General features: G+C 44.4%; 2 protein-coding genes and 1 non-coding gene across 3 annotated transcripts; 1 reads left to right on the top strand and 2 right to left on the bottom strand.

The window, feature by feature from the left end:
- Positions 1-5362: 5362 nt before the first annotated feature.
- On the bottom strand, positions 5363-6085 carry ccmC (cytochrome c biogenesis C). Its single transcript has one exon. It carries the CDS (start codon positions 6083-6085, stop codon positions 5363-5365), a length of 723 nt encoding a protein of 240 aa, YP_007889808.1.
- An 11608-nt stretch (positions 6086-17693) lies between these two features.
- trnC-GCA-2 lies at positions 17694-17764 on the top strand. The gene has a single exon. It is a non-coding gene; the product is annotated as a tRNA-Cys (tRNA).
- A 7345-nt stretch (positions 17765-25109) lies between these two features.
- Positions 25110-25907, bottom strand: cox3 (cytochrome c oxidase subunit 3). The gene has a single exon. The coding sequence runs from the start codon at positions 25905-25907 to the stop codon at positions 25110-25112; it is 798 nt and encodes a 265-aa protein (YP_007889807.1).
- Positions 25908-26525: the final 618 nt, after the last annotated feature.

The raw sequence follows: 26525 nt of genomic DNA, 5'->3' as shown, positions 1-26525 counted from the left end.
CCTTTGAACTCGGGTAGCCTTTTTTTTAGCATAGCTTTCATCAGAACTAGGCAACTTTCTTTTCTTCTCTTATGAAATTCAAGATCTCCCCTTGAGAACGCACAGAACAGTTACAAAATCATACCCTTTGGATGTTACGTTACATATCTGATACCCTTTGGTCCCTCACGGAACACTGGCTATATCATCTAGCCCCATGTAAACCAATCCAACTCCTCCTGCCGCTATGCATCCTATTGGGACGCTTCGACTTTTTGTTCTGCCAAGGTCTAATCGTTCTGACGTAGTCTAAGTCTTCTAGGGGAATGCCGACTGCCGAAGTTGAAGCTGAAACCAATGATGTTAACCGGCGATGCTGATTCCGAAGCCGTGGCAAAAAATCTTTCCCCTGTAGAAAGAAGTGTCTCCGAACAATCTCTGATGAGCTGACCCTATCTGAGGCTGTCGACTTAACTGCGCCGAATCTGGAGGTTTGCTTTGATCCGAGTCTTCCATGGCCTGATCGTGCTCATATTGATCGGGAGGAAAAAACCTGCCCCAAAGGCTATGCTCCGCAAAAGCGGTGCCCCTTCAATGTGCTCTCATCAGATAGAATGAAAGTTGTTAGAGTATAGGTAAGCCCGGGGAGCTATGGGGGTCGGAGTGGTCTCTCTAGTCATACCAAGTAGCTATATTAGGTTCATTTCCTTCTCGATTCAATCTTTCATTTCGTTTGATTTTAGGTCTAAAGCCTATGTAATGGCAGTCAAATCTCTCTTTTTGAACAGAGCTTTAAGCCTTTAGCACATCAATAGATATTGCAGTAAAATCATCTGATTTGAGCCCACTTCCATACTGATTGGAATAGCAAAAAATGCACCTTTCCCCACTATAACTTTCTAGAATTCTTTCTGATACATGCTCCGAGAGGGTTAGCCCCGGCTATCAAGATGAGCTAAATGGTCACACCAGTGTACTATGCCAAAAGGGAATTTGAAAGATCTCGGGATTGCTTCAATGGCAGAAGCCAGAAGAGTGAATTCAGCGATTGCCTTTTGACATGGTAATTGGAATCTTCCCTCAACCAAGGAGGGATGGGTAGGCTCAACTCGATATGGCTAGAAAACCCTTACCTTAGGGCCACTTCTCATTATACCTTTGGACACAAGGCTCGCCATCTACGGAGCTTTTTTTGTAGTGCTAGTTCAGAGGCTTGGGGCCCGACCCCTGCGGCTGGATTGAATCCTTTTCGAACTACGAATGACTTGATCCTGTCCAAGCCACTAGGAAGGTACCGGAGGCAAGCTCGATCGAATAGAGCCCCAGTCTCCATTTGTCTTACATAGCAAACGAAGATAAATCGTAAAGCATACAAAAAAAGGGATCCACTAATCCCTGTCATCCCAAGCACCCTATGCCGCCCAACGATAGCCCATCCGGTACCCAGGACGGGTTGGGAAACGCATTCCATTACGGGGGAATGGTCCCGGCTGGTACGTCCGGAGCGTCCAGCTCCAAAAAGAATTTGGAGGAGACCATTTGGGACGCCTTAGAGCAACCCCTAATATCTGACGAGCAGAGACTAACCGGGAAAACTGAATCTGTATTTCGACCTGAAGGATTAGCTCTACTACTAATAGAGCTGAGGCTAAGGAGAAAGCAGAAAGCAGAGCTAGCTAAAGACAAGAGCGAATATCCCTGCTAGCGAAAAAGAGCCGATATCCATCTCTTCAGCGCGAGTTGTTGGTCGGATCGTGGAACTCCCCCCATTATCAATTACCTTTATCCTGGTTGGGGAGGATGTTAGGTAAAGAGTCAGAGCAGCTATGCAAGCACACACATGGGCACTAGTCAACGCCCTTGGTTTGGTAAAGCCCTAAAGGCGGAAGGGGCCCTTGCTTTGTTTGGTTCTTAAATGGTGGGTCGATCAGTCTACTCGCCCATGAGATGGATGCTCCTTTCACAGTATCCTGTGAGTCTCTAATTCAAAGCTAACCGAAGCGTGACTTTCAAGAGCATTCCTAAAACGAACCAGCCGCGAAGAAAAAGAAAAGAAAGGGTCGCAGGTCTTAGAAGCAAGGCTATTGGTTCAACTCTCGGGGTTTCAGCGGAAATTCCCAGCTTTATTAACCTTTTCCGGGGCTTTCGTCAATCACTTTGGAGATGGCGTTGAAGGCTAAACGTAAATGGCAGCACTGGATTACCTATTCTAAGGTCAGTGAGCCGAGGATAAGCTGGATTGGATGGAAGCAATCAATATGAAAGATTTTTAAGGCTATGGAGCCGGGCTAAGCAGCTAGGAGGTTTGTTTGCGGTAAACACGGTTCAGAATCCGATCCGATGAGTAGTCGGGATTCGGTTGGTGTGAAGTTTTCGAAGGATCAGTATCCTAGATCTAATGATGAAGGGCTTTGATTTTACTATTCCGGTGGTCTTTTCTTTTTCTCTCTATGTGTCTCTACCTTAGCGCCGCGCCCCTGTACTGTCTTTCTAGTGAATCTGGTGCTTACTTTACTGGGAATCCTAGGATTTTCATCTTGCATTTTCCCCGTAAAATTGGATGAAACCCGAAATCCCCTCGGATAAGTCAATTCAAATCTTGCCACTGTTCTTTTTCCTGGGATTTTTTGCATCAACCCAGGCGACCAAGGTACTACGTGCTCGACCCCCCTTACCTCTGGGGTAGTCTTAGTTTTTGCTGCGAACGACTAGCGATTTCATCCGCATACGGCTTGCCCCTGCTTCAGTCTGGTTCAAATGCTTTCCGTGGTTAAGCTTGTCGATAAGCGAGGGCTTAGAATCATCTTCTTTTGTGTTGTGCCAACCTTCTGCTAGAAGGAAAGAGTCGTAGTCTTAGGCGCTTTTAAGCCCTAGCCTTTTAGTCATATTCAACCATTTCTGGAAAGATAGCCAGGTCAGGGGAATCAACACCTAGTTCTTTCGTACCCAGGCAGCACGGGATGAGACTTTACAGACGACCTTCTGCTCTTTAAGGTCCCAGTCTCAAATCGGATCTCAAAAGTCTGTTATATTAATAGAAAGATAAAAGTATTGACTAACTCTTATATACCAAAAAAAGAATCCACACACACAAGACTCGACAAAAGATCTCAGAGTGAGCTGCTCGGTGAGGAATTTCGCTATGCCACCCGGCTGTAAGTACTTATGTAGCAAAACCAACGGGAAGATCAGTCCTAGGGTTCGAAGAGACTCTTAGTTAGATAGGGAGCGGAGTTTACAAAACGATAGGGTTAGAGCGTTTGAGTAGGGATGGTCAGACATCCAAGACGCGTAGCTGCTTGGAAGTAGCTCCTTCTATAAGTGAAGTTCGAGACTGTTAGCCTATTAGTGATAGTGAAATCACTTTGAATAAGAATAGATGCTTGACTAGTCTGACTATCGGTCTTGTCTACAGCAGTTCAAGCCCTAGGGAAAAACGTAGCGTAACGAAGCGCTTATTGTAGTAAAGCCTATTTTCTCATATGATATTGAATCTGTTGAGTTCTTATCCCACTTGAAGTTGAAGGACTGTTTACAGGGTTAGGCTTATGTCACTCGGATGGGAAGGCGTAAAGTAAAGTAAAAAAGCGGTGGGCTGGCTTAGACAGCAAGCAAGCGAGGAGATTCACCAAGCCGGTGTGACAGTATGAGTAGGGTAGACTAGCGGGCAAAGTCTAGCTGCCTATTCGATCAATGGGGGAGTCATCTGTATAAGGAGAAAAAAAAACCGCCGGCTTTTAGAGAATCTTTCCTCTTCAATTATGCACGATTGAATGGGGTTGTCTTCCTTTCTTGGGAGTTAAAAAATGAGTTGGGTAAGCTTCCTAAGGGTATGGCTTCTCTGGAGCGACTAAGGACACACCCAATCAAACGATCGGTAAAACGGGTCTCCTTTGGTACAATATCCTCGGCCGAGTATATCCCGTACGGTTGTTTTCAAAAAGTAGTGCAATCGCATTCTATGAACGAATTCCTTCATAGCCCTCATAGATAGAGTAGAGAGAAATGGGAGAAAGCGGATTAGCCACGTTCTAACTCTTCGCCATCTAACTATCATAAGAGTCATTTCATCCCTGAGTATCTGGCTTAGGGATATCTAGTTTAAGTGCCAGTTGCCATTGATCTTCTTGGAGAAAAAATGGGGCATCTATTTCCCTGCCAGTTTCCTTTGCTGTCGATGCAGGCGAGTTGGGCCTATTCTCGTCTCGAATAAGAGAGTACCTGGAGTACTAACATATAATCTTGACTGTTTTAGAACATCTTTCTTTCCTGTACTAGGATACGATATACAAGACTCCTTTTCTTTTCCAGTACTATTAGAAGCCCCTATAACCAGGGAGTTTAACTAGAACCTAGATAGAATCTCCGGAATCAGAAGCTGCTATCTCTCGCTATGCTTTTTTGAGTGGATTTGAGAGTGCGGCATAGCTGGAAACTCCTTAATTTTAGGAAGGTTCTAACCTTAATGAAAAGGTAAGTTTGAAGAGAGATTGGGAAAAGTTCCCGAGTGTGAGTATCCAACCCCCTTTTGAAAGGATCATTCTGCTTTTTAGTTTCCTAATATGTGTGTACATATTGATTGTATCAGTACTACCAGCGAGCTAAGAGCTAACCCCTTTCTTTTCCTATGGCGTTTGAATACTCACCCCTGAAAGTGAAATAGAGATAGAGAGAATCTATTAAGTTGGAAGGCGGAAAGAAGCACTGGCTAAGACTTGAATGGAGATGGGGCAAGTGTACTAGCATATGAGTTTCCAGCTTTTGAATTAAGGTTTGTCAAACCCTAAGCTGCTACTTAGAAAGGGGGCGTAGCGGGTAAGGCAAAAGAAAAGGTGTCCGCCTAGACTACTGCCACTTTACTTTAGGATAAGGTTTTTGCTTCGAGCAGCTCTCGGGCATTGATTGAGGAAGTAGCCCAACCTTTTTTCATCTACGCAAAGAGGAATTACTTCTTATTTGAGAATACCGGAAATGGTGCATCTAGATCGATTCCTAAGGCTGGTAATGCCGAATCAAGGATAAGGCAATACAGTAAGAAAGGAAAGCTATTCATCTTTTGTCTTTGAAGAGAAAGACAGATTGGATTGTACGAACATCTGTGCCAAGCTTAGGTAAGCCGTCCAGAAAAGAGACAAAGAAAGACCTCTCCAAAGCCGGTGCTTAGGCAGACCCAGGTAAGAGCAGCCTTTCTCTTATATAGGAAAGCACTACTGCCACTTTCTTATGTGAATACCTCCTCAATCTCACTCTTTAGTGAAAGTCTCTATTTCACTTTCAAAAAGCAGTCTACACAAAATATAGAGGTACTTTTTCCACTTCGCATATGGGCTTTATATTCTCTACGGCGTCAACCATAAGTTTGCGTTCAGTTTGAGCTGGGAAGTCAACTAGGTTTTGCTATTCCTTCTCGAGCTTCTATTTCATCCCTTAAAGGAGATTCGGGAAAAGATAGAATAGGAAGACGTGTTTCCAGAACAAACAAGATACGGGTTGAGAGGGGGAAGTTAGCAAAGTTAGACAAGATTGGAATGGGCATAGGAACATGTATTGATGTACCAGATCGGCTAATGCTCCCAGGTTGATGTAATGTATTCCACCAGTTGACTGAAGACTTTATTATTGGTATATCGATCGGTCCAGCACGGATTGAAATAGGAGCCGGTTCGACAGGAAGCTTTTGAAAACGCAGTGCACCCAGGTAAATCAGAAACGAGATGAATACAGAGGTTAAACGAGCATCCCACACCCAAAAGGTGCCCCACATAGGTCTTCCCCGAAACCCCCCAGTAACTAAGGTAAACAACGTAAAAAAAGCACCCATTTCTGTACCGGTTCCGGAAGAGCGAAGAGAAAGGGGATGTTTTGTTAATAGGAATAAGAAAGTGTTTATAGCCGTAGCGATATAAACAAGAATACTCATCCGAGCCGCAGGAACATGTACATACAGAATACGAGAATTTCCACCTTGTTGAAGATCTAATGGTGCTACCCGAAGACTGAAATGAATAGCCATCGCTGTTAAGAACAACCGAGATCCAATGAGAATTAGCGCATAGCTTCTGGTCTTTGACATCAAAAAAGAAGGTTGTAATAACGAAAGGGACATATGATAATTTTGTCCTAGCTAGTGGAACAAGAAAGACATGGATCTATATTCAATACGCAATCAAAGGATTTATCCCAACGAAGAATTACCCCTGCTTAGTTTTCGCTCCGCTCGTGCGTGGCACTCCTTGCTGGCGGAGCGGCATACCGAAAAAAAAGAAAAAAACCCTACTCTACTATCATCTTATTTCTAAAAAGAGATGATAGTAGTTAAGGGCTCTTCTGACCTGTCGATATGGAATACTGTTTCGGGTACCTACAGTTCCAATTTGAGTGAGTTAGATGATTAGAGTAAGCTTTAAAAGAAAGTGCCTGACCCTCCGGATAAAAAAGAAAGCCCCGTATCTGATCTATTTTTTGAAACACACTTTGACGAGCATACCCGTCCTCAACAAGTGCTGCTTCGATATGTTTTTCAATTTGAAGTTGAGTCTGAACAAAGGAGTCCATATGTGTTTCGTCATACACATAACCCAACAAATTAGTCCTTAAGCGCGAAGAGAGGTCGACTATACGGGTGGTGTCATCCAGTAAAGGAGGGTGAAGGGCGGGAATAAGAGGATCTTGATTTTCCGGTGCTGCCGCCTGAGGTTCTTGAGCCTCCCCCGGGTAAGCGAGCGGATTAGGAAGGGGGTGGGCAACCTCTTCCTCCTCATTGAAATATTCGTCAAAATTGGCTTGCGATAAATCTTTCGATTTTTATTTATTTGTACCATACCACTCCTTCTTTATCATTTTAGCATTCCATCCATCAAGGTCAAGATCCCGTATCAGGTTGATTCCATGTAATACTTACTTTCTAATCTCTGGGTCTTCATATCATTGAGGATTTCGGGCAGTTTGTCCAGTCCATATTTTTCCCCGAAATCCTCAATAATATGGGCCGTACGCTCAGGCGCAAGGGCCCGCATGTTTTCTGTTGCTCTTAAAAAAAAGGGATATCTGGTCTTGGATTTGATTTTCAAAATAGGATAGGTTTCGTAGCAGCCACTCATCAGACTTTGACCATAGCTTTTCTTCATCCGCCTGTGATAAAACTTTTGAGGTTGTGATGGGCCACATATCCCCTAACCGCCGGGAGTGCTCAGCGAATCTACCCCTTGCCTTACCGACCGAGGAGGGGCCTGCCTCATTACTGTAGGGAACTTGGCCTATTTTAGGTTAGAAGCTTCCGAGTGGGATCCACCGGACGAAAGGGGAAGTACGGGGCACACAGAAAGATCAAATCAAAGAAGGTAGAAATCCTATATACTAAACTAACCAATAAACAGAAAAAGATGAACCATTTCATAATAGAAAGAGCCCGCTGTAACTTGGGCCTTGTTAGATAGAAGCAAAAGAGACGCACTTGTATACCTAAAGGAAAAAAGTAGTGGAAGAAAATAGAAAGCAAGAAGAGGAAAAGGCATGACCAGAAGAATTGTGTGAAATAAGTGAATTTATCCAGTTGAGGCATGATTGATTGAGAAAGAATGATTCCCTCCGGACAGAAAGAGAGTCCCTTCATGTAGGAGTAGTGAGTGATATGTGGTTGGTTGTTGACCAAAAAAGACATGGGAAAAGGAAGAATTCAAAGCATTCTTATCGATCTTGAACTACGATAGACTGAAGACGAAGCCAATTTCGATAAAAGGTGAAGTCGAAGCTACTCGATCATTCAACAGGGACAGCAGGAATCTACGCTAGGATCCAACCTGCGCTGCCAGCTTTCTTCTCTGATGAGATTTCTATTGCTTCAACGGCTACTTCACTTCTCTATATGCAATGACTTGGCGTAACTGAACTCAACTAAGCTTGCATCTGACTATAGGGTTTTCTAGAACCTAAGACTCTTAGATAGAGAGTTTCAAACCAAATGTGCAATTCCCCTCCCCCGACAATCCGAGTGGGGAACTAAACCAGCAGCGCTACGAACACTTTCAACAGAACGAGACCTGCCCCTATCCTATCAATAGTAAAAAAAAAAGAAAATATAGAGTTAGCCGGACTTCCCTTTCCCTTACAAAGGGGTCATAAAATACCTAGACTGGAGCACACTGACTTAAAGAAACGATTGCCTTGCCTCAGTTACGTACTTATTGGATTCCTTGCCAGACCGGAGGGGTACGGGGACCACTAAGAATGAATGACTTCACCCCAACCAGGAGAAACAAGAGAAGAATGACTCCCCATTTAAGAACAAGGAATTGGGCCAAGGTGAGAAAGACCAATGAAATCAATTTCATAAAGATGGTCTCCTCTTGTCATCCCGGAAAGAATCTCTGCTTGTTCACTCCCAATACGCCTAAGCCGAATAGAGGGATATGGTGTTTACCTAAGTGGAACGGCAGCGCAAGCTCACTCTGGAAGAGACTGACATACAACTAGTCGTTTTTGTTTGTGTATTGAACTTCGTTGATGCTCTCTTCTGTGGAAAGTAATGAAAATGCTTTGGTGGTCAGGCTCTTAATGTTTATTGTATATTTAGGGTCCTTCCATTAACTACTCCTTGCTCCCACACCAGACGCTACTACTCCTTCGGACCCTGTAGCTTAGTCCGTTCGTGCGGTACCTTTGACTCTTTCTGGTGCTGCGCTGCTTAAAACTAGGCGGCTAGGAAATGGGCCTAACTCCATTCGCTGATGAACCCTTAACCTCGGGCGGTATGCTTGGTGACGCGTGCCGTCTACTCTGCTTGAGTGCATACACTAGGGTAGGGCGGCTATCCAAGTGAGCGGTTTCCCCTGTTCACTATGGCTGAAGTCAGTTTGCAAGACCAAGTCTAGTTTTGGGATTTGACAGTTGATTCCGCGGAATCACCAACGTCTGTTTACTTGTACGAGCGAAGTCTTCACCCCGATCTCGATCCATATCCAGTCAGTTCGTTCGGAAGCCCCCGTATCATCAATCAATCCTGGTCCCAGGAACACTCACTCCATGGCCCGTGTGTGGCGCAGTGACAGACGGGATTGGTACCAGCCATCATAGAGGATGACCCCGGCTTTCTTTACATATGAGCATTCGTGTGATCCCCTGATGCGCTATAAATAAGGTTTCATGCAGCCCCTCGGGGTGAGAATCTCACATGGTGCCGTTCTAACTCGTTACGCACGCAATTGACGTAGCAGACCTCTTGCATGATTGTTTCAATCAAGACAAACAAGAAAGATACGTCGTAATAAGATCAGGTTACATAATGGGTCTGTGAGGGAACATCAAGAAAGAGGATCAGACCAAGTGCGAGATTGGCACGCAAAGCAAGAAACAGCAGTCTATCAAAACAGAGAAAGAGAAGGAGCGAAGAAGCGAGAGCTTGCTCGACCTACGGGAAAGTTTTGTTAGTAACTCGAATGATAAGGAGAGTAGTGAAGCTTACTTATAGTTAGACCCTCACGGCACACTTTTGACTTGAACCCTTCTCTAGTTCCAATGAAAGATACCTAACGGAACACTGTCTATATCTCAATTGAACACTCAATCGCTTTTTGATCCCCTAAGTCAGCAAGCTACCCTGTCAATCAGCCTAAGCTACCTTGCTTATAATATAGATATGTATGCTTTTTATTTAAAAAGTCTTTCTCTGGCAAAGAATGCCTATCACCCCAGCTCATTCCCTTCCCCATGTGGATTCTAAACCTGGACTTACCCATTAAATCAATGCTTTTCGGACATTCACTATGTAACCCCCGGTAAGAAAGAGCCTCATTCTCGAAGAGGGGATTCAATAGCAGCCAAAGAGGGTATTTGAGTTCTTGCTACGAGCCCATTTCTTTTGTACTCAGAGAAGAAGGACTTCTTTCAAAGAACCGATTCTTTATACGGCACGAAATAGCTATTGGATGGGAAAGCAGTATACGAAGGAAGGACTAGTACCCAAGCATCGGGAGATGTGAGAGCCCTCGCTTGAAGAAGCTTATTGTGTGTGAAAATCCAGTCGGGGAATCTTTGAATTGACTCCGCAGCTGAGCAAGCGCTCGAAACATAGCTTAGGGAATGCCTTGAGCGAGCCGAGTGCGTATCCCCTGAGTACGATGCCCTAGATCCAGCACCAACCGATCTATAAGCTTTGGCCGGGCCAACCATTGATCTATTCGAACGCCTTCCCGCTGTTTTTCCTGAAGAGATGCCGGCTTCTTATGTGGTGGTTGGAACCTTGTGAAAGACCAAGCAAGAATCGCCCTTTTAGCCACTCGAGAATTGGGCTATAACTGAAAGACCAAAGGGGACTGGTGATACAACTGGAACCCCATGCCCTCGATCGGACCTTACTGAGTCTTAATCTCAACCAAAAGGAAATGGGCCTAGCTAAGGTTTCTGGAAGTCTCGGAATCCTAAGACAGAATCGGATGAGTTGAAAGCTTAAAGAGCTGTACTATATAAAAAAATCGGGTGAGACAATGACCCTTCCTCAAGGCAAAGGAAATCGAACCTGCTAGCTGGGGGAATGGCCACTGACGGACTGACCGACTTGGAAGGAGGAAAGCGACATACTATAAGAAAGACGAAATTTCCTACAAAATAGATTACAACAACTTCATCAAGAAAAAGAAAATGCGCCAAAGATTTTTTTTGCTCAAGGGTAGAAGTCAGTCTTTTTCCTTAGCGGTATTTTGAAGGCTTAGCTTAAGCTTCCTTTCTTCCTTCAGAGAGGGGGGTATGCACCACTTGTGGATAACAGGAGCAACAGAAAGTGTACCAGAGCCCTAACCATCGGGACTTATACAGGACTAATGTTGACCCGACCTTTTTGATTAGAAAGAGCTTAGCAAACTTAGCGATCCCCGGTCAGAGATCAGAGACCTTGATTTTGATATGGTCATCTGAAGCTCCTCCATGGCTTCCTCGTAAAGTTCTGCTACGCGCCTATCCCCGATGACAATGTCATCACCGAGAATAGCGTACTTCAGAAACAAACCTTTGGAGTAAGACGAGCCTGTATGAATTTCTTATAGAAAGAAGAGCCGCCTTGTAAGAAAATGGATAGCTGCAGTATCCCTATCGGTACAGTAACTTCGTACCTCAGTGATGACTGATGATATTAAGCCAAGGGATCGGGGAGATAAATCATACTTTATTCCATTACCCTAAGTAACTCCGTGCCTCTCGCTTTAGAACCTACCTAGCTTTGCCTTTCCCCTTTTACTTTTTTAAGATTCTAAAGAATAAGATTTTAAGAAGAGGATGCCTTGAGTTGGCCCTAACCTAAATTAGGTCTTTCGTTTGATGAAGGAAAACGTAGTCTTACCACTTCAGAATGTCGGCACCGTTTGGGCCTTTTTTAGAATTCAAAGGGGAGCGGAATGAATGGCAGGTAAATATCTAATGCTAAATAAAGAATTGAAGCTCATCTTCCCTAGGGGAACTAACATCCAAGCCGAACAAACGAGCTCAGAGACGATTCTCTTTCTTGAAAATTACCTTTTCTCCTGGTGGTGAGCTCCTTCTCTTCTTTTACTTTGACATAGATTGCCCATATGCGTAGGTGCTCCTCTCCTCCTTCGCGAAGTGTCTCAATTACTTTTACTATCTCTTTTATATAGGGACTTACTGATGGAAGGGAGAGTAAATGAACAACCTATCTACGGGAAAGCCTGTTTTCATGGCACAGAGAATCTCTTCCTTTCTCTGAAAAACTTGTATTACTCTGCAAGTTCAATCAGATCCGGCATAAATGCGTTCCAGAGTCTTTAGGTGTGGTATCATATGTATCCCGCTCGTTTAGTTTTTAGTTAAAGTATTAAGTATCGTCAATTCCATACCACCTTCGCTCGAGAGTGACGATGTTTAGTGTGAAGTAATTAGTAAGTAAGTGGTTCTACTTGATCTCATGAACTAGAAAAAGTTTAGCCCAGTCTAGTCTAATCTCATATCCGGAGTTCCTAGCCTTTGAGAACTAGGTTTTTCTCTTTCATTGGTTCTGGAACCTTCGACTTGTGGTTCCACTCTTACTCTTGCAAAAGTTGGAGAATCCACTGCTAGGGGAATGGGATGGATGTCACTTGCAAGTCTTCAGAAAGGGGCGGTCCTTCTTTCGATTCCGCAAGGGAGGCGGGATGGGATTCAGAGAGGCGCGAGTGGAATACTTGTAACGAGCCGCCGGAGAGGAGGCTGTGGCACTTACTTTCGGAATGCGCAGGGGACAAATGCCAAAGCAAATGCAAAGAAGAAGCTCTTAGATGTTTATCCAGTCTTAACATCCAATCCTTCCTCCTCAGAGGTCCGCAAAAGAAAAGGAAAAGGTTTAGCGTAGCCCAGATACCCAGAATCCACTCTTCTTGATTGAATCCCCTGAGAAGCTGTTGTCGGAATAAGGGGGGCTGGAAGTATTCTGCATCTAGACAGGCCAATGACGGATTCGAACCTTTGACTGCTAAGGCGAGTCGTTCTAAGCCTGGTGCTTTATTTGATTCGAAGCCGGTCGTGCCTAACCTAAGGGGAACGAGATTCTCTTTGCCGTTCAGCCGGCGGCTAGGCTGGTTGTTTAATACGCTACATAGGAAAAAGAAAGAGGTGTTTTATTCGCAAGAAGGTCGCCTTTTCTATACGATGGATGAATGTGCCGATAGGAGAGCCATGTCCCTCAGACCACCTCACTAGATGAACCTTTTGAGCCCCCCGCTTCTGACTAACCATGAGATTAGTCATCCGAGCGAGACCTTGTGGGTTACAGCCTTACCCAACAGGTGTCATTTTTGGAACTGTGGAGATCAATCTGTCACAGCTGAGCTTCGAGCAAAGCACGAAAGGAAATCTTTTTTTTATGTTCGGCCTCATTTCCGAGGAAGGATGCTGCGATAGAGGATCAATCGACTGGAATTGCCCCCCTTCTGCCCTTCCTTGGGGGGCAAGAAAGACTGTATGACCGCACTCGTTCTAGCAGATCTGTCTTTGTCACAGCACTCTCAGGCCACTTGACAAAGACAATAGGCTACGGAGCGGGCAGCCTCAAACGAGGAAGCAGTCCAATCTATTCCATACGATCACTGATCGAATCGGGAATAGGGGCTTTTTCATACTCCTCCAAGTAAGCAACGGGCACTACGGGTACTAGTTTCATGGTGATTAGTTTGAACCTCCTTCCCCTCCCACCCCTTGAGTTGAGGCAATCCTCCGGATTACAGACTTATCCAACAGGCGAGAATGCTGGTCCTGAATCCGGTTCAGGATCGGGGGAAAGCACTGACTTTGCTACTACCTCCACTGGGTGGTCAATCAAAGAAATTGGTGAAACTGCTGCTTTATTTTACGCACTGAAACCGAAATTGCTGCTACTTTGATTCATATGCTGGTGGTGAGTCAAATGCGATTTCATAGACGGAGAGAACCTACCAGGTTAGTTGCTCGGATGACTAACTCATACCCGCGTTACCTAAACGTCAGTAGCATGTTGGCGTGGAGCTGGCGATCCACGGCAAAAAGGCTTGGGGGCTCTATTAATTTCATTTCCCGGCCCGGGAAATTAGAAGTCTGGGCTAATCGCTAAGAGCTCATCCCGAGAGAACTCGGGACGGGATAACTCGAAGTACGGCATGAAGTAAGAAGTTAGCCAAGTTCTGTTAGCCGTTACGTTAGGGTGACTCGAGAAAGCTTGAAAGGTAATTCCGAGAGCCCTTAAGCTTGAAGCTATCCGGCTTCAAGCCGTGAAGGAGGAATCCGAGTTGTAAAATAAGGAAGATCGTTCATCAGCGCTTTCAGTAACTAAACGAAGAGTAAGCCAGGTGCGTAATCAAGCTCCCCCTGTCTTCCCTTGAAAGGGAGTTTCGTTTCAGTTCTCCTTTAAGGAAGGTTCTCTTCGGTAATTGAACTAGTTAGCAGGGACAGATTCCACTGTGCTTTCAAACTAAAAGATTCAATTAAGTAAGCTTGGCTTTGGCATTTGCCATAGGAAGTTTATTTATTAGGGGCATGCCCCAAGTCAAGTAAAGGAGTCACTTTCACGGGTATCTAGAAACAATGGGATCTCTCTTCTTAACTCATTCTTTCATCTGAAATCCCGGGGTTTTATAGTTGCAGTTAATAAAGCAAGTTCTTCTCTTAACACAGGGAACTCTAAAGTTCAATGGCTTACTTTTTTTTTTGCCTTGCTCAATGCTTCAGAAAGAGGGATTGCTTAAACATATAGCGAGTGTAGTTTACGGAACGAAAAAGCCTACACACACTGGGATTATTGATTAACAATAAGCTAGCCACGCACGGTAGACTGATTCAAAGACGGACGGATACTATAGGCATTGAGAATTGCTTATAGAGAAGACTGACTACTGGTGCGGAAGATGAGCTGTGCTGTTAATAAAGATTCTCTGACTTACGCAATTCAGTCTTTAACAGCGCTTATCCCGCATCCTGGACTATTATTAATGTTCTTACTGGGAAACCGTAGGTAGCCTATATGCTATAAGTTCTAAGTTAGAGCGAGGACCGAAGGGATGGAAGAGGCACGATAGCGAAGATCAATCCATCTCAATTAAAAAAAACATTGCCTTGGGCATGCAACCCAAAAAGATCGAAAGACTGCATCAGGTGGTAGCTTATTTGCTGTTGCTGGTGCTACTGGAGGATCTGGGTCTCGCTTACGAACATCAGAATCTTTCGATCCCAAACATCAAAATATAGATCACTAGCATCCGGCTCTTCCTAACGATCACGAAAGACAGAACCCCGATCACCACTAGCACTAGGATCCCTTAAGTCAATTATGGATCTTACTCCCGATAACGAAGATCAGAATCTCTATTACGAGCATCCGTAACTGCATAGCATCATAATCTCACTATCGATCTGTAGTTGGCCAGCAGCATAGGCTAGGCACCATAGAACATGCCACAGTGCATGCCATAGCGATGATGACCACCATAGTAGTTGATAGGCATATTAGTGTTAGCCACCTTTTTCCAAGTCTTCCTACTCGTTGACCAATTCCTGCTGCTTCAGCTCCCGTTCCTTCCCGAGCATCTACACCCGCTCTGGTTCTTCCTGTTGTTTGCTTCCTGCTTGTATCATTCAACCTGTGTAAACCACTGTTTCAAGTCAAGAAAGTGGTACCACTTTCATAAGCCACTGTCAACCACTGTCATAAGAGCTAAAGGACTATGAACCTTAAGCACGAACAAGGGAACAATGGATCGAGTAAATAGGAATCGGGGAGGAATCGAACCTCCCGGCCGGCTAGCCCGCGTTCCAACCGATCCGCCTCCATCCTCCACTCCGTCCTTCGTTCTCCCTTAGAATCCATAGGAATACATTCTGTCTTTTCACCGCTCCGTGGGTAGTCCTATGCATAGTCCAGTAGAAGTGATTAAGGGTCTGCCCAGTTAGAGTTTTGTTATTTCATCCACTATTATTCTATTAGCCAAAAGGAACTCTTTTTATCTTCCAGTTCCCGGGTGGCCCACTTTCTTACTTGTCGCAACCGTCTCTCAATTGCTAAATCATCAAGGATTAGATTAGAGCGATGTCCTTTTTTTTTGAAAGGCGGTCCTTTTCTTTCCCCCGACCGATGACTCGCTTGTTCAGTACTGCTAACTCTTTTTTGAGGATGCCGTCCCCTCGGGACTACCAGTAGTTTCGGTTGTTGAATATCTCGTGCAAGTTAGGTTGTGCTTGTATTGGCTGCAAGCGGAACGTAGGCGCTTTAGGTAGGTGTGTGTTGACCATGCACTCTCGCGTCATGTAATGTCGTATGATAGAGGTGGTGTGGTGATTGACCTCAATGCTAATGGTTATCCCCAAGGTTCAACGAATGAATGAAGCTATGATCGTACCCGGATAGAAATGACGGTCTTCCTCCTATGTCTCCAAGCCGGCCATAATAGAATAGATAGGCAAAGCAGCCAATAGCAGTCTGTTTTAGCCTATCGATAGATAGTAGGTTGCTTCCAAGCTCAAACCATTTGAAACTGAATTGCTAATGTATTCTTGTTATTGATAGAGTGGTTTTATCCGCCCCTGTCAAAAAAATGAGAGGGAGAGAACTGGAAGAGAGAAGGAAAAAGAGCAAAGGATTTACAAGTCTAATGGGAGAGGAATGGCTGACACGTTGACTGCCTTCGAGAAAAATAGAACCCAAGCGGTCTAAGCCCCGGGACGGACCCCAACCGAAAGAAAGGCGCTAGACGGACTAACGGCAAGCGAGATAAAGCAGCTGGCCCTATGTGTAAAACCTTGCCGCGGGAGAGTCTTTCTCCAATGAGAATAAAGCCACTTTTTTTTTTTTGCAAGAAAAGAAAGGAACTCGCCCTTTGACACCACACCAAGGGATAAGAGCTGATTGCTGGCGATGACTTGGTGAAAGGAATCTATGAGAGAAGGTTCTCAAACCGGGTTCCGACCGAATAGAGCGCGGAGCCCACGAGTCTTTAAGTGGGCGAACAGCGTCACGAGTCTAAGGGCGGGATCAAGCTTGAAAGGAATGGACGGGCGTAGGCTTAATAGTGAACGCAGACCCCCCTGCTTATAGATATGAGATCAATGACTTCAAAGACAGATGCCGAGAGAAACTGTTAGACTTCTTGCGTTGCGAAGAGAGATCGAAGACGAAGATTTTATGACGCAGTGCGGGCACTGGATGGAATAGACAGATAAGAAGAAATATAACAACCCACCGGAAGGGCATACCTCAGGAGCACCAATCCCCCCCGGCAAACATCTATCTGCACGAAGCCGACCTATGCTATGGGTAGAAAGAAAAATGAAATATGAAAAAAAAAAAAAGATGGGGAGTGTGAGATACGCGAACGGGGAGTACGCAGCCGAACAACCGCAGGGGCTTCCAGCAGTGATAGCTGAACTAACCAGATGGGCCGCCCAAAACATGGAGCTGACATTGAAATAAATAGGAAATAAACGTCGGATCCCGGCTATCCGAAAAACGCAAACTGAAGCGGAGGATCACAAAAAAATGCAACACAAAAGGGGCGAACCAAGCGCTTGCGCGAAGAAGGAAGAAGCGAATAAACCAGAATGGAGACAGGGAGGGGAGGCGAAAGAGAGATTTTTGAGCCTGCAAAAAAAGCAGCAAGCAACAACGGCTTTTCAGCCGTTGCGCGCTTGCTTGTAATTTAGGGGGTAGGGGTGCCCCTTTCTAAAACTTATATTTCATATAAGGAAGAAGAAGGCCCTTTTTTGTTTGGAGTTTTCCCCAACCTATACCTAAGGGCTTCCTTTCAGCTGCATCGCACTGCCACATAAACAATGGATCCGCTGGGCTGGATGAGCTACCTTCTCTGGAAAGGAATAAGGAATAGTGAAAAGCCATGTAACTTGGAACGGAACTGGTTGCTTATTTACTTTTTTTTAGTAAGACCACTTTGCTTTGGTAAGCTAAATTCTATTATATTATTCTGACTTAGGCATGGTTGCTTACAAGACAAAAGCTAGCTTCTAGATGTTCTTTGCCTGAACATATGGAGGAAGCAACCTTCTGGCCTCTGTACCAGTAGTGGAGTGGCTTGCGACTTTCAATCAGAAAAGGAAAATGGAGCAAGGCGGGCGGCAAGGGAGAAAGAAGTTGTCCCCTCTTCTCTGGGAACCCGCCGCCGGTCATATAGGGTGCTCCGCCCGCATATGTAGAAAAAGAGGGAGCGGGGAAGGAAGAACAACCGTTTGACTTTGGCACATGAGGTGGCGGGTTTGGCTGGGTAACATAATGGAAATGTATCGGACTGCAAATCCTGGAATGACGGTTCGACCCCGTCCTTGGCCTCGGGGAGTGGCGAGCAGCACGGAACTTGAATGAAATGGCATAACATAAATCAAAGGGGGGGCTTTCCTTTGTTAGAAATCCACAGACAACATTCTGGAACTTCCAAACCAAAGAAATGCAACATGAGAAGTTTGACGTTACGCTTCAATAGAATGAATTCGGTCGGTAAGGGTAGAATACGCCCCATGGTCGAAGATCCTGTGCCACTTGAACTCCAATCTATCTTACCTTCCATCCATCTTGGTCCAGCCAGCTCAGAAATGTTAGACCAACCAATCTCAGGGCTGACACAACCGAATTGGTTGAGGAAAAGGAAACCCCAGCGACCAAGCACTCCCGCCTCAAAAAGCGGAGACCAAACAACCGCCAGGTTGTCGAAGACACGTCTGAAGAGGGAGGAGGCGGGCGCCCTCTCAGTTTACCACCCTACCCACTAATGGACTATGAGGGGGGGGCAGGCGAACGGGAACCGACCGAGAACCCGAACCGCTTGACTGACCCCTTCATACATACTCGATTCATTAGGGTCGGGGATGAAATAATCAAATAAGTGCAAAAAATCGCGCAAGCGAAGCCGGGAAACGGACCGCAGCGCAACGACTAGGACTCGTGTCGGAGGAGTTTTGAGCGTGAGCTACCACTCATGCAGCGGCAAGGACCCTCCACTCTCGAAGGGGCCACCAACCGCCCGAATCACTGTAGTGTAGGAAACCCTCCCTTTACTAAATGGATAGCGCTTATCCTCTTTCAATCAACCAAATGAGAAATGGAGGAGAAAGAGGTCTTTATTGATTGAAGAGGCTTTGCACCTAGGACTAATAAAGATCTAGAAGAATGGGTCTAAGCTTTCGAAAAGATGAAGATGCAAAGGGTAAAGAGAAAAGAAATGTCTTTTTTTTGAACAACCAACCTGACATAAGGATTCTAGCTCGCCCAGTTAGAGCAGATGGAGATTCTCGGACGGGGAAAAGCGGCACTCGACATCTATTCTATTAAACAACACCAAGAACAAAGCCATACCATGCCCTCGGGAGAAAGACGTTCTGATTGCCATGAATGCTGCCCTCGAGGACGTGTACAAGAAGGTCTTTGCCGATTCTTCCCTATCAACATGGTGCACCTCTCAGTATAGGGGCGTGAAAACGCCGTGGAGACTTTGACCGAATGAATAGGTATCAATTTCTAGACATTTGGATTTAGGAATATAATCCAGGATGAACGCTTTTTTCGTTCGCTATGTGCGTGCTGACTGGATGCTCGCGTGATCGATGGACGGGGAAATTGCATGAATGATGAGACCGGCCTAACCGAAAGTCAAGGCTCTTCCCTCTCTTGATGGCGTTGATTGACTGACACTAGGAACCGATTCGGAGAAACAAGAAGCATGAGATACGCGGCGGCAATATTTCCGATAGCGAATCACTCGATGGAGGGTTTAGGGCCTTCCCCTACTGGTGGCTTTTGGCCCTCGCTCGAAGGAACTGGTGCTTCAGACTTCTGCGGATCACTACCAGAACCCTCACCACTCCTATTCATTTCATCAAGCCTAGCCTCCAAATCCTTATATCTTTGGGCAGGTGTGCGTGTGAGTTGAGGAGTTTCGATTTTTTCCACTTTTTTCAATCCCTCTTTCGCATTTTTTAGTACATCTGGGTTCATTTGGTTCCTTCTTTTATCTTCTCGCTGCTCCCCTTAAAAAAAAATGAAAGAGAGACTTGTTTGGTAAACCGGCACTATCTTACAGCAGTGCTGGATTTATTTATTTTGATCAATAGAACAGGAAGAGGAGGAAAAATGCTGCGTTATGAAGGTTATGAAGCGCTATCTTATGGTTTATTCTGCTAAACTGAAAAGTATACTTTTCAGTTGTGTTCGAAACATTCAAACAGAATCTACAAAGTCATTCTGTCTGAATGTTCTTTGTGTCCTATTCTGTTATGGGATTCTATTTTGTGGTTTTCTAATGCTAGATGGTCACCTCGATTGCATTTTCAAAGTCAAATTACTACTAATGATAAGTCAATCTTCGGCCATCCATTTTTGCTTTTTTGCTAATAATGATTTAAGCCGCTTTCAGGCATTTTTTTCTTAGCTATTTCTTTATTATGATGATTCTAGACAAGGAATCCTATTTTGTTTGGATTTTTTTCTTTTTTTTTTATATTGGAATTCATGTTCGTAAAATACCGCGGCGTTTTTCCATTAAGGATTGGCTTTGTTGTAATCCTTTTTGCATTGCCAATTATTTGCGAATAAATTCTGTTATGGACCTTTCATTGGGTGGTGCTGCTGATCTTTCTCTATCTACTTCAATTCTTTTTCCATCAATTATGCCACGTTGATTGTCAAAAGAATGAGTCCTGTTCTACCAATCAAAAATCACTCTTCTTTTACTTACTTTTCTTTCTCGTTTTTCTATATTTTCAAAGTGATTTGGATTTTAGGGAAACGGAATTTCACCTAACAATTTTTATGTGAGCGTCCAGTTCCTTGCTCATTTATCTCTGTTTTTTTGTCCACGAGACGAGCTTAGAACTTATAATAACATATTTTTCCTATCTTTTCCTAAATATTATATTATAATAGGAGCAGTCATAGCGGATATAGAGGTCTTTTTCCGATGTACCATGCTTTACGTGACTATCCAAAGTTTAATCGGAATGATTTTGTATTTAGTTAGTATCCTTACGAATGAATCACTCACTTGTATTTTTAATAAAGTAAAACTAAAGATTTTGATAAGTAAATTAGTCTTTCTTTCCATGACTTTGAATTCTATCAATTTTCATTCTTTTGGGGTCTCCCTATGGCTTCAAACTTTTACATTCCAACTAATAGTTTTGAATATCTATTCTTTTTTTATAACTAAAAACCCCGGGTTACAAACTTTATAAAGGAAGGAAACCACCTTTCTTTCAAGGTTTGTACTCTATAGTTGTGCCACTTTCATTCATTTTTCTTATGAATCCGCCCACTGCTGTCATCTTAATGATAAATCCTTTTTTTATCAAAAGCTTACTTGCTCTCATGAAAACTGTGGGCAAACTACGAAGCGCCCCGGGGTGTCTTTTTGTTTTTTTGTTTCTAGGTTTTTTTTAATTTGTGATTTGAGACGTAATATTGATTCTATATAGTACCTTCGTTTTCTATTTTTGCTTAAGCCTTTTTTTATTTGATAGGGGCGAGTACTACACGAGCTCGTAAGTAAAGTACTACACGAGCGAAGGAGAGCGACCTCATCTTGCTTGCTTCTGGCGAAGCTTCTAGAAGGCCCACCACTTCATAGGAGCGATAGCGAACGAACGACGAAGCCGTATAAAGGCAAACAGCCCGTATAGCTCGCAATAGCGAGCCTACTTTTAGCTTTTTTTACCTTCTTTATAAAGTAAAGAATATCATCAGTAAGAGTGGTTGCTATTGACTTCTCGAGTATGCAAGGCCTTTTTTTCGTCTTTTTTGGCCTGTTGGTACTTGTCGAATTGAAACTCGATAATCAGAAGATTCGCCAACATTACCTATTTTATTAGTGGATTCGGGGCAACCCCGGGGTAAGTACGTGATTTCAAATTGCATGTTCAATATGATCCTCCTTTTACTGTTAAAGTACCATCTCCGCCTTTGCTATCTATGCTTCCTGGTCGCTAGACTCATTCTTCTACTTGACTTCCAGCTACTCTGCTCTGAGCTTCAGAAAGGTTCCAAAGTAAGTAGCTTTGGTTGCCGCTAAAATAGGATGTGATTTTTGTAGTTGTGAATTCCAGAACTGGTCAATTCCCCTTCTCCTTTCGGGAACTCTCTTCTCTAGGGATTCCTATTCTATTTCTATTGACTCTTCGCCGTCTACAACACAAAAAGTTTTGGTAACTTACTTACAGATTGTATCTTAAATAAAAGAAAGATCAACATACTTTAAGCTAAGACTAAGGAATGGGGGGAACACTACCGATCCCGAGACAGACGACGAAGCTACATCGATTACAAAAAAATCCAGTGGTGGCAGACCCTTTCCCGGCCCCTACAATCAAGCAACCTCACCAATGTGAATGAAATAAAGGGCACCACATACATCTCGACTAGTTCGTGCCTGCGGAGCGAACAAAAACCTATTATGAATTCAGATTCCGACTCCGAAGTCCGGATATTTGGTTGCTTTGTACTCGACCCATGTGGTTCGGCTTGTTGGGCCACCTCACTTAACCAAACATATCCGAGAAGAAGTTCTACCAGATCTACAGCACTTGCTGCTTCATGCCCGGTTGCATCTTACTCTGCTGGTTCACCTTCGAAACAGGTCTCCGCACCTGAGACACATCCTTCTCCTGTTGCTTATTATTTTTCCTAGATTGTGGTGGCTTATTCAGCGAGCTGGAGCTCCTACTGTTCCCGCGCCAGCTTCCACTCTAGCTCCCTTCGGCCTCGAAGATCATCAGGTTCCATCCAACTCACTCTAGTTTCTATGTTAATTGGTTTTGTACTTCTGCATGTTGGGAATCAAAATAGAAGAAGATTTTCTACTTGACTTTATAAGTGATCAACTAGGTTTTTAATCCCTCGCTTACACTCTTTTGGGCGTTCTGTAGGAGGTCGTACATTTCACCAGACTGTGGGACAGACACGTCCCAAAATCCGTTCTCCTCCCTTCTGGTTATAATAGACCCATAACCCCTGCATACCTTTTTTCTACCATAAGGCCTCCCTGGCTTCTTATTTAGGTTCTATCTTTTGTAGATTCAGGTCTGGAAAGTACCTTTGCCCTGCCTGATGCTGTAGCAGCTTATACTGATGCGTTGTATCCTTACTCGGCTCGGGCTCTTTTGATTGATTCCAAAGCCTAGGATCAAGACTTTCGTTCCTGGTTTTGGTCAGAGAGGGCTTTCAACCTAGAATTCCTGGGCAAAGCATTTTCTTTTCCAAAGAGTTTCAAACCGCGCAGATAAAGCATCCGATTCAGCACCCGACGAAGCAGACGCTAGAGCAGCTACTAGAGAATCCGCAGACGCGGAAGTCTCAGCCGAACAAAGGCAGTCGATACCACAGGAGAATAAACCAAATCCATATCATAGGAAAGCAGAAAAAGAAAAGCTCTATCCTCCGCCGATGAATAAGTAACAACAAGGGTTGGCGGTTTTAGAACATATTCAAGAGCAGCCATAGGATGAAGCAGAGTAAGAATAAGAAAAGGAATGTTTAGGCTTTTTTGAACCAATAACAAAGAAAGTGGGTAGCAGGTGTGGTGTAGTAAAAGGGGTTTCGAAGCTTGTGAGGATTCAGCTTCCAATTGAGTCGGTGTGTTAAGTATAGACTTTCCACATACATAAAGAGGGCTTTTTAGCCATTCGGCGTTTTGTCTCTTTCCCAATGCTGCCAGAAATAGAAACAAGCGGCTAAGCCCCTGCTTGATAAAGCAAAACAAAAATGCGGGTAGCTCGATCGATCACATGGCTTCGATTGGTTTCGGTCTAATCAATGAATGTATAGGGGTCCACCTAATCTTTCCGCAGGTACGATCTAGACGACCACATTCCTGTTGGGCTAACTCGCCCAATCAATCCAATGGCTTCGCCCGTTCCAGTCCCGTTAGAGAGATCCAAAACTGGATCGGAGCCTATAGATCGATCCCGCGTCTATTCGTTCTCTGACCAGTTCCATATAAAGGGACCATGTGCCACCAATAGCAAAACAACTGGCGGCCGAATCCAATGCCAGTCCCAGCAGTGGACTCCATTGACCGAGTATAGGCGCCATTCCGCCCGGATTGGTTGTTGCTGTTGGGAGACTGAGCTTGATTGATATGATGGAAGAACCCCCGACGGCTAGGCATTTGGTCCTCCCCCCTACCGGTGCATCAATCCAGCGCATTTAGACCTGTCCTAGCGGAATGGACAAAACCCTATCTTGGTTGGAGAAAGCAAGTCCAGAGAGTCTGGTATTTTGTTGGTAATTCCACTATCACTTGAAAACTTTAAGAAAAACCTCCCTATGAAAGCCCTGTTGATAGATTCAGGCAAGCAAATATCAGACCTAAACCCGACTAGCTTCAGTTGCCTCCCTCTCTAAGCTAAGAAAGTATGAAACTCGTTCTTTCACTCAGACTTGCTCCTGCAGTGGTAGTCATCGGTGGCATATTGCCGAGAAGCGTCATCCTCGTTGATTGGGATAAGTTCTCGATTGGATCGGATCAGAAATCCATTTTTTTCTTCGGTATGGATAAAGATCCAGTCATGAGCGATAGTTACAAGGACAGCCGAATACCGCTAAAAGTCAGGAAAAAAAGGTGGATGAAAGATAAGTGGGACTTTCAAGCAAGGCCGGCATGGGCTACGCGGGCCCCCAAGACCGTCCAATATCTTATATCGATCTTGGTTCCGCGTATCGCGCTTTATCGGGTGAGAGCAAGCAGGCCCAAAAGAGGAGAACCTGCCCACAAGATGTAGGTGCCATTTGTGGCAAAAGCGAGGAACGAGTGACCGCAAAACCGCACCCTTGTCTAACGGATTGGGCTAAGAGAGGGGGAAGAGTGAGTCTTTCTGCCATCGATTACAGGCAAAGCACTTTGTGAGCATATATATATGGTCATCCCTTTCATTTGAATTAGGAATCTCACATCCCGATCTCTTTTTCCGCCTTTCCTGTCTTTGTTAGTCTTGAACCTTCTTTTAAGTCAGCCTAACAATAAGAAAGAGGGGTTTCCCCCTGTCGGTCGACTGGCAGGACTGGTTACTTAGAGCATTCCCCTCAGCTAACTTCACTCACTTGAAAGAAAAGAAAGAGGTATTCCCTAGAAAAAAAAAGGCATTCATGAGCTTACCTGTAACTGGACTAACCTCGCCTTGCCCTAACTCTGCTCTGGACAGTTTCTTGTTCTCTCTATTGAAAAAGCGGATTAGCCTTGACTTCTAGGGCTTGAAGCCTTCTCTTCTCGCTCATTCCCGACTAATGGCAACCTTAACTAGTCCGGTATTCTTTTTTTAACCAACTTCCATTTCAACCCTCATCAAATCCAGATACCAATCCAATGAGTTCGATCCATTAGGTTCTTCGATTTGTTCAGAAAAGAAACGAGAGACAAGAAAACATCTTTGATTACGATTAAAAAGAACAATCTCAAATAGACCAAGATCCAATTTCGGGGAATTTCTTGGTGAACATATTCTGATTCTTTCTGCCATAATCTCTTCGATCCCTTCATTTATGTGCCAGAATAAAGAGAGATTTTGTAGGAAAGTGGAAGAGACTTTTTTGTATATTAAAATCAAAGGGAGTGGGAAAGCAGCAGTAATTCTTTTGAAAAGCCCGGTTCTCTTTGTCTTCGAGCTTTCATTCCTCAATCCACTGTTTCGTTCCTTCATATACCTCCCCACCAATAGATAGAGACAAATAGGAATAACCGAACCACGTCTACAAAATGCCAGTACCACGCAGCTGCTTCAAAGCCAACGTGATGCTCCTTGGTCAGATGACCAAGATATTGGCGAATACCACATATGATCAAGAAAAGAGTACCTATAATCACATGAAAACCATGAAAGCCAGTTGCTAAGAAAAAGGTAGAACCATAAATACTATCCGAAATAGTGAAGGGTGCTTGATAATATTCCATTCCTTGAAAGCCAGTGAATACTAGAGCCAGTGAAACGGTAGCTACTAAAGCGTAAACTGCTCGTTTTTCCTTCCCCGCGAGTATAGCATGATGAGCCCAAGTTACGGCTGCTCCGGATGAAAGGAGAATAGGGGTATTAAGAAAAGGGATTTCCCAAGGATCTAAAACCCAAATCCCTAAAGGGGGCCAAATACCTCCGATCTCTACCGTAGGTGCCAAAGAAGAATGAGAAGAAGCCCGAAAAAAAGCAAAAAGGAACATAACCTCCGATACGATGAACGGAATAGAACCATATCGAGGTCCTAATTGTACGACTTTGGTATGATGTCCTTCCAACGTGGATTCACGTAGAACATCGCGCCACCATACAAACATGGTATATAGGATAAATATTAGGCCCAAACTGAGAAGTGTTGCACCCCCTTGAAATGAGTGCATGTACATCACACCTCCTACGGTGGTTGCCAAAGCTCCGAGTGAACCCGAAATAGGCCATGGACTTGGATCTACCAAATGATAAGAATGCCTCTGAGATTCAATCATAAACCACTTTGCCTCGGTTGTGTGTAAACCCCCCCCTTCACCCCCACCCCCTCAAGTGGTAAAGAAGGGCTCTTTTGGGTCTTATTCTATTTCTGACAGGACAAAGAAATAGGAAGGGATGGTTCTTTCATTGCATTGATAGAAGTCTAACTAGAAAAAGATCTCTCTATTACTTTGAGAAGAGAATCGTTGGTTTGACCGACGAACTACGTGGTAAATATGAGTTGAGAGGATTTGATCTCTCTTCACTGCGCCTACCTATGCCCAATCACACTGGAATCTTCGCTTGGCCGCCTACCAATGATGTCTTTCACTTTCAGACAATTCCTCGCGCATCGAAAAACGGCTAGTAAAGCGACCAGGGACCCACAGCCCACTTCCCTTTCCCCCCAACCAACCACGAAAGATAAATCAGTCCCTGATGCGGGAAGAGTGACTTGCTTCGTAAGAAGCATTGAAACGGACTACGCAGACTGGAGAGCTTCAGTAGGGCAGACTCATATATACGACATAACGAGACAGATTCGATCCAGCCAAAAGCCTCCGCTTAATTGACTCTACACTATCGCCCCCAATTCTTTCATTTTCTTGATAAGGATAGGGGGCGTCGGGCAGAGC

The sequence above is a fragment of the Vigna angularis genome (assembly GCF_016808095.1).
Source record: "Vigna angularis mitochondrial DNA, complete sequence".
NCBI lineage: Eukaryota > Viridiplantae > Streptophyta > Magnoliopsida > Fabales > Fabaceae > Vigna > Vigna angularis.
Note: the sequence above shows the minus strand (reverse complement) of the source record. Positions and strands in the feature narration are given on the sequence as shown.